This window comes from Oncorhynchus gorbuscha, linkage group LG11, assembly GCF_021184085.1.
Source record: "Oncorhynchus gorbuscha isolate QuinsamMale2020 ecotype Even-year linkage group LG11, OgorEven_v1.0, whole genome shotgun sequence".
NCBI lineage: Eukaryota > Metazoa > Chordata > Actinopteri > Salmoniformes > Salmonidae > Oncorhynchus > Oncorhynchus gorbuscha.
In genome coordinates, this window is record NC_060183.1 from 69467814 (window position 1) to 69475997 (window position 8184).

At 47.0% G+C, this 8184-nt stretch overlaps 1 protein-coding gene across 1 annotated transcript in view; it reads left to right on the plus strand.

The window, feature by feature from the left end:
* LOC124047714 (metal transporter CNNM4-like) overlaps positions 1-8184 on the plus strand; it is a 63961-nt gene that overhangs the window by 12000 nt on the left and 43777 nt on the right. The window contains exons 3-4 of the mRNA XM_046368017.1: positions 4464-4601; positions 5026-5195. Of these exons, the coding sequence (XP_046223973.1) occupies positions 4464-4601; positions 5026-5195 (308 nt within the window). The remainder of the gene's footprint in view (positions 1-4463; positions 4602-5025; positions 5196-8184) is intronic.

Genomic DNA, 8184 nt, shown 5'->3' on the forward strand with positions numbered 1-8184 from the left:
CTCTCTCCTCTTTCTCTACTCTCTCTCTTCTCTATCCTCTTTCTCTCTCTCTACTCTCTCTCTTCTCTCTCCTATCTCTACTCTCTCTTCTCTCTCCTCTTTCTCTACTCTCTACTCTCCTCTATCCTCTTTCTCTACTCTCTCTCCTCTATCCTCTTTCTCTACTCTCTCTTCTCTATCCTTTTCTCTACTCTTTCTCTTCTCTATCCTCTTTCTCTTCTCTATCCTCTTTCTCTACTCTCTTCTCTATCCTCTTTCTCTACTCTCTCCTCTCTCCTATTTCTCTACTCTCTCTCTTCTCTATCCTCTTTCTCTTCTCTCTCCTCTTTCTCTACTCTCTACTCTCTCTCTACTCTCTCTCTTCTCTCTCTTTCTCTACTCTCTCTCTTCTCTCTACTCTCTCTCCTCTCTTCTCTATCCTCTTTCTCTTCTCTCTCTTTCTCTACTCTCTCTCTTCTCTCTACTCTCTCTCCTCTCTTCTCTATCCTCTTTCTCTCCTCTCTCCTCTTTCTCTACTCTCTCTCTTCTCTCTCCTCTTTCTCTACTCTCTACTCTCTACTCTCTCTCTTCTCTCTCCTCTTTCTCTACTCTCTACTCTCCTCTCTCCTCTTTCTCTACTCTCTACTCTCTCTCCTCTCTCCTCTTTCTCTACTCTCTCCTCTCTCCTCTTTCTCTACTCTCTTCTCTCTCCTCTTTCTCTACTCTCTTCTCTCTCCTCTTTCTCTACTCTCAACTCGCTCTCTTCTCTATCCTCTTTCTCTACTCTCTCTCCTCTTTCTCTACTCTCTCTCTTCTATCCTCTTTCTCTACTCTCTCTCTTCTCTCTCCTCTTTCTCTACTCTCTCTCTTCTCTCTCCTCTTTCTCTACTCTCTACTCTCTCTCTTATCTATCCTCTTTCTCTACTCTATCCTCTTTCTCTGCTCTCTACTCTCTCTCTTCTCTATCCTCTTTCTCTTCTATCCTCTTTCTCTACTCTCTACTCCCTCTCTTCTCTCTCCTCTTTCTCTACTCTCTACTCTCTCAACTCTCCTCTTTCTCTACTCTCTACTCTCCTCTATCCTCTTTCTCTACTCTCTCTCCTCTATCCTCTTTCTCTACTCTCTCTCCTCTATCCTCTTTCTCTACTCTCTCTCTTCTCTATCCTTTTCTCTACTCTCTCTCTTCTCTATCCTCTTTCTCTTCTCTATCCTCTTTCTCTACTCTCTCCTCTCTCCTCTCTCCTCTTTCTCTACTCTCTCTCTTCTCTATCCTCTTTCTCTCTCTCTACTCTCTCTCTTCTCTCTCCTATCTCTACTCTCTCTTCTCTCTCTTTCTCTACTCTCTACTCTCTCTCTTCTCTCTCCTCTTTCTCTACTCTCTCTCTTCTCTCTCCTTCTCTACTCTCTACTCTCTCTCTTCTCTCTCCTCTTTCTCTACTCTCTACTCTCTCCTCTCTCCTCTTTCTCTACTCTCTCTCTTCTCTCTCCTCTTTCTCTACTCTCTCTCTTCTCTCTCCTCTTTCTCTACTCTACTCTCTCCTCTTTCTCTACTCTCTACTCTCTCTCTACTCTCTCTCTCTTCTCTCTCCTCTTTCTCTACTCTCTACTCTCTCTCTACTCTCCTTCTCTACTCTCTCTCTTCTCTCTCCTCTTTCTCTACTCTCTACTCTCTCTCTTCTCTCTCCTCTTTCTCTACTCTCTACTCTCTCTCCTCTCTCCTCTTTCTCTACTCTCTCCTCTCTCCTCTTTCTCTACTCTCTTCTCTATCCTCTTTCTCTACTCTCTCCTCTCTCCTATTTCTCTACTCTCTCTCTTCTCTATCCTCTTTCTCTTCTCTCTCCTCTTTCTCTACTCTCTACTCTCTCTCTACTCTCTCTCTTCTCTCTCTTTCTCTACTCTCTCTTCTCTCTACTCTCTCTCCTCTCTTCTCTATCCTCTTTCTCTTCTCTCTCTTTCTCTACTCTCTCTCTTCTCTCTACTGTCTCTCCTCTCTTCTCTATCCTCTTTCTCTTCTCTATCCTCTTTCTCTACTCTCTACTCTCTCTCTTCTCTCTCCTCTTTCTCTACTCTCTACTCTCCTCTCTCTTTCTCTACTCTCTCTCTTCTCTCTCCTCTTTCTCTACTCTCTACTCTCTACCCCCACTCTTCTCTCTCCTCTTTCTCTACTCTCTACTCTCCTCTCTCCTCTTTCTCTACTCTCTACTCTCTCTCCTCTCTCCTCTTTCTCTACTCTCTCCTCTCTCCTCTTTCTCTACTCTCTCCTCTCTCCTCTTTCTCTACTCTCTACTCTCAACTCGCTCTCTTCTCTATCCTCTTTCTCTACTCTCTCTCCTCTTTCTCTACTCTCTCTCTTCTCTATCCTCTTTCTCTACTCTCTCTCTTCTCTCTCCTCTTTCTCTACTCTCTCTCTTCTCTCTCCTCTTTCTCTACTCTCTACTCTCTCTCTTATCTATCCTCTTTCTCTACTCTATCCTCTTTCTCTGCTCTCTACTCTCTCTCTTCTCTATCCTCTTTCTCTTCTATCCTCTTTCTCTACTCTCTACTCCCTCTCTTCTCTCTCCTCTTTCTCTACTCTCTACTCTCTCAACTCTCCTCTTTCTCTACTCTCTACTCTCCTCTATCCTCTTTCTCTACTCTCTCTCCTCTATCCTCTTTCTCTACTCTCTCTCCTCTATCCTCTTTCTCTACTCTCTCTCTTCTCTATCCTTTTCTCTACTCTCTCTCTTCTCTATCCTCTTTCTCTTCTCTATCCTCTTTCTCTACTCTCTCCTCTCTCCTCTTTCTCTTCTCTCTCTCTTCTCTATCCTCTTTCTCTCTCTACTCTCTCTCTTCTCTCTCCTATCTCTACTCTCTCTTCTCTCTCTTTCTCTACTCTCTACTCTCTCTCTTCTCTCTCCTCTTTCTCTACTCTCTACTCTCTCTCTTCTCTCTCCTTCTCTACTCTCTATCTTCTCTGTCCTCTTTCTCTACTCTCTACTCTCTCTCTTCTCTCTCCTCTTTCTCTACTCTCTACTCTCTCTCCTCTCTCCTCTTTCTCTACTCTCTCCTCTCTCCTCTTTCTCTACTCTCTACTCTCTACTCTCTCCTCTCTCCTCTCTCCTCTTTCTCTACTCTCTACTCTCTCCTCTCTCCTCTTTCTCTACTCTCTCTCTTCTCTCTCCTCTTTCTCTACTCTCTCTACTCTCTCCTCTCTCCTCTTTCTCTACTCTCCTCTCTCCTCTTTCTCTACTCTCTACTCTCTCTCTCTTCTCTCTCCTCTTTCTCTACTCTCTACTCTCTCTCTACTCTCCTTCTCTACTCTCTCTCTTCTCTCTCCTCTTTCTCTACTCTCCTTCTCTACTCTCTCTCTTCTCTCTCCTCTTTCTCTACTCTCCTTCTCTACTCTCTCTCTTCTCTCTCCTCTTTCTCTACTCTCTACTCTCTCTCTCCTCTCTCCTCTTTCTCTACTCTCTCCTCTCTCCTCTTTCTCTACTCTCTACTCTCTCTTTTCTCTCTCCTCTTTCTCTACTCTCTCTCCTCTCTCCTCTTTCTCTACTCTCTACTCTCTCTCCTCTTTCTCTACTCTCTCTCTTCTCTCTACTCTCTCTCCTCTCTCCTCTTTCTCTACTCTCTCCTCTCTCCTCTTTCTCTACTCTCTAATCTCCTCTTTCTCTACTCTCTACTCTCTCTTCTCTCTCCTCTCTCCTCTTTCTCTACTCTCTACTCTCCTCTTTCTCTACTCTCTCTCTTCTCTCTCCTCTTTCTCTACTCTCTCTCTCTTCTTTCTCTACTCTCTCTCCTCTCTCCTCTTTCTCTACTCTCTCCTCTCTCCTCTTTCTCTACTCTCTACTCTCTCTTCTCTCTCCTCTTTCTCTACTCTCTACTCTCTTTTCTCTCTCCTCTTTCTCTACTCTCTCTCTTCTCTCTCCTCTTTCTCTTTCTCTACTCTCTCTCTTCTCTCTCCTCTTTCTCTACTCTCTACTCTCTACTCTCTCTCTTCTCTTTCTCTACTCTCTCCTCTATCCTCTTTCTCTCTCTACTCTCTACTCTCTCTCTCCTCTATCCTCTTTCTCTCTTTACTCTCTACTCTCTCTTCTCTATCCTCTTTCTCTTCTCTCTATCCTCTTTCTCTTCTCTCTACTCTCTCTCTTCTCTCCTCTTTCTCTACTCTCTTCTCTCTCCTCTTTCTCTACTCTCTCCTCTCTCCTCTTTCTCTACTCTCTACTCTCTCTTCTCTCTCCTCTTTCTCTACTCTCTCCGCTCTCCTCTTTCTCTACTCTCTACTCTCTCTTCTCTCTCCTCTTTCTCTACTCTCTCTCTTCTCTCTCCTCTTTCTCTACTCTCTACTCTCTCTCTTCTCTCCTCTTTCTCTACTCTCTCCTCTATCCTCTTTCTCTCTCTACTCTCTACTCTCTCTCCTCTTTCTCTACTCTCTACTCTCTTCTCTCTCCTCTTTCTCTTCTCTCTACTCTCTCTCTTCTCTCTCCTCTTTCTCTACTCTCCAGCTGACAATAGGAACAGAAAGAAGGTGGACCCTAACAAGAGAATGCGTGACTTCTCTGCCTTTAAGCACACAGAGAACGAGTGCAGGGTGAAGATCTCTCCTCAACTGATGCTGGCTGCTCATCGCTTCCTGGCTACAGGTGAGTTGACTATCACCTGACAGGAAGTAGCTAGTAGTAAACACTTTTAGTATATTACCATGGTATTATAGATAAGAACTTAACACAGGTCAACCAGATGTCATGGCATTTCAGTGGAGATTTGTCGGTTACACTTGACTTAAAGCCTGAAGGTATTACGCGTTAACTTGTTATAAGCATTTGAGACTTTATAATGTCATTTTTTTAAATCATCTCTATATATCAACAGAATTGTTGGTGTTTAGTCAGGATGATGTTGAGATGATTAGACATCCTAAATGGGTCATACATCCTCGTAACAAGTCTTACAGTCTGTAACTGCATCCTGTTCTTGTGTTCTACAGTTCTACTTAGTGTGACTGATTTGTCTGAATTGATGGTACAATCTGTAAGTGATTTCTGGGTCTGTGTCTCTCCCCAACAGAGGTGAGTCTGTTCAGTCCCAGTCAGGTCACTGAGAAGGTATTACTGAGGATTCTGAGGCACCCTGACGTCATCCAGGAGATCAAGTTCAACGACAGCGACAAGCGCTCTGCTCTGCACTACATCTACCAGAGAGGCAAACCTGTCGACTTCTTCATACTCATTCTGCAGGTACACAGTACATGCACACACGTAGTCCAACATGTAAAAACTTCAACAGCAATGTAATATCTATCCTCATCTTCCAGCTAGACAGCTCACTCACAGCTTTAAACACACACAGACTGGATTAAGGTCAACAGTTTGATTCCTGTGGTGTGACTCAGGCTATTGGCTTTAGCTCTTTAAGTGTACAGCACTTGAGCACAATGTATATGGGTGGGTGTGTCAGATGACTTCATGTGAAGCTCGCTGGGGAACAGGCCTGCCCTTCACTAATTGATCCCTCCTATGTAAGGAGAGACTGAGGGGAAGGGGAGAAAGGGAGAAGAGGGGAACAAGGAAGGGGAGAAGGAGAGTAGAGAAGACGTGACTAGAGTCAGGTGGAAAGGTAAAGGAAGGAGAGGAGACAGAATGGGTTGAAGAGAGAGAGGATTGGATCTGACCCAGTATGTAGCTACTGACCCTGGATCTGACCCAGTATGTAGCTACTGACCCTGGATCTGACCCAGTATGTAGCTACCTACCCTGGATCTGACCCCGTATGTCGCTACTGACCCTGGATCTGACCCCGTATGCAGCTACTGACCCTGGATCTGACCCAGTATGTAGCTTCTGACCCTGGATCTGACCCAGTATGTAGCTACTGACCCTGGATCTGACCCGGTATGTAGCTACTGACCCTGGATATGACCCAGTATGTAGCTACTGACCCTGGATCTGACCCCGTATGTAGCTACTGACCCTGGATCTGACCCCGTATGCAGCTACTGACCCTGGATCTGACCCAGTATATAGCTCATGACCCCGGATCTGACACTCTATTATAGCTACTGACCCTGGATCTGACCCAGTATGTAGCTACTGACCCTGGATCTGACCCAGTATATAGCTCATGACCCCGGATCTGACACTCTATTATAGCTACTGACCCTGGATCTGACCCAGTATGTAGCTACTGACCCTGGATCTGACCCAGTATGCAGCTACTGACCCTGGATCTGACCCAGTATATAGCTCATGACCCCGGATCTGACACTCTATTATAGCTACTGACCCTGGATCTGACCCAGTATGTAGCTACTGACCCTGGATCTGACCCAGTATGTAGCTACTGACCCTGGATCTGACCCAGTATGTCGCTACTGACCCTGGACCTGACCCTCTATTATAGCTACTGACCCTGGATCTGACCCAGTATGTAGCTACTGACCCTGGATCTGACCCCGTATGTAGCTACTGACCCTGGATCTGACCCGGTATGTCGCTACTGACCCTGGATCTGACACGGTATGTAGCTACAGACCCTGGATCTGACACGGTATGTAGCTACTGACCCTGGATCTGACCCAGTATGTAGCTACTGACCCTGGATCTGACCCAGTATGTAGCTACTGACCCTGGATCTGACCCCGTATGTAGCTACTGACCCTGGATCTGACCCAGTATGTAGCTACTGACCCTGGATCTGACACGGTATGTAGCTACTGACCCTGGATCTGACACGGTATGTAGCTACTGACCCTGGATCTGACCCAGTATGTAGCTACTGACCCTGGATCTGACACGGTATGTCGCTACTGACCCTGGATCTGACTCAGTATGTCGCTACTGACCCTGGATCTGACCCTCTATTTTAGCTACTGACCCTGGATCTGACCCAGTATGTCGCTACTGACCCTGGATCTGACCCGGTATGTACATTTACATTTACATTTAAGTCATTTAGCAGACGCTCTTATCCAGAGCGACTTACAAATTGGTGCATTCACCTTATGACATCCAGTGGGACAGTCACTTAACAATAGTGCATCTAAAACTTAGGGGGTGGGGTGAGAGGATTACCAACCTATCCTAGGTATTCCTTAAAGTGGGGTTTCAGGTGTCTCCGGAAGGTGGTGATTGACTCCGCTGTCCTGGCGTCGTGAGGGAGTTTGTTCCACCATTGGGGGCCAGGGCAGCGAACAGTTTTGACTGGGCTGAGCGGGAGCTGTACTTCCTCAGTGGTAGGGAGCGAGCAGGCCAGAGGTGGATGAACGCAGTGCCCTTGTTTGGGTGTAGGGCCTGATCAGAGCCTGGAGGTACTGAGGTGCCGTTCCCTCTCACAGCTCCGTGGCAAGCACCATGGTCTTGTAGCGGATCGACTTCAACTGGAAGCCAGTGGAGAGAACGGAGGAGCGGGGTGACGTGAGAGAACTTGGGAAGGTTGAACACCAGACGGGCTGCGGCGTTCTGGATGAGTTGAAGGGTTTAATGGCACAGGCAGGAGCCCAGCCAACAGCGAGTTGCAGTAATCCAGACGGGAGATGACAAGTGCCTGGATTAGGACCTGCGCCGCTTCCTGTGTGAGGCAGGGTCGTACTCTGCGGATGTTGTAGAGCATGAACCTACAGGAACGGGCCACCGCCTTGATGTTAGTTGAGAACGACAGGGTGTTGTCCAGGATCACGCCAAGGTTCTTGGCGCTCTGGGAGGAGGACACAATGGAGTTGTCGACCGTGGATAAGAGAGACCATGTGAGGTTATGACAGAGCCAAGTGACTTGGTGTATAGCGAGAATAGGAGAGGGCCAAGAACAGAGCCCTGGGGGACACCAGTGGTGAGAGCGCGTGGTGAGGAGACAGATTCTCGCCACGCCACCTGGTAGGAGCGACCTGTCAGGTAGGACGCAATCCAAGCGTGGGCCGCGCCGGAGATGCCCAACTCGGAGAGGGTGGAGAGGAGGATCTGATGGTTCACAGTATCGAAGGCAGCCGATAGATCTAGAAGGATGAGAGCAGAGGAGAGAGAGTTAGCTTTAGCAGTGCGGAGCGCCTCCGTGATACAGAGGAGAGCAGTCTCAGTTGAATGACTAGTCTTGAAACCTGACTGATTTGGATCAAGAAGGTCATTCAGAGAGAGATAGCGGGAGAGCTGGCCAAGGACGGCACGTTCAAGAGTTTTGGAGAGAAAAGAAAGAAGGGATACTGGTCTGTAATTGTTGACATCGGAGGGATCGAGT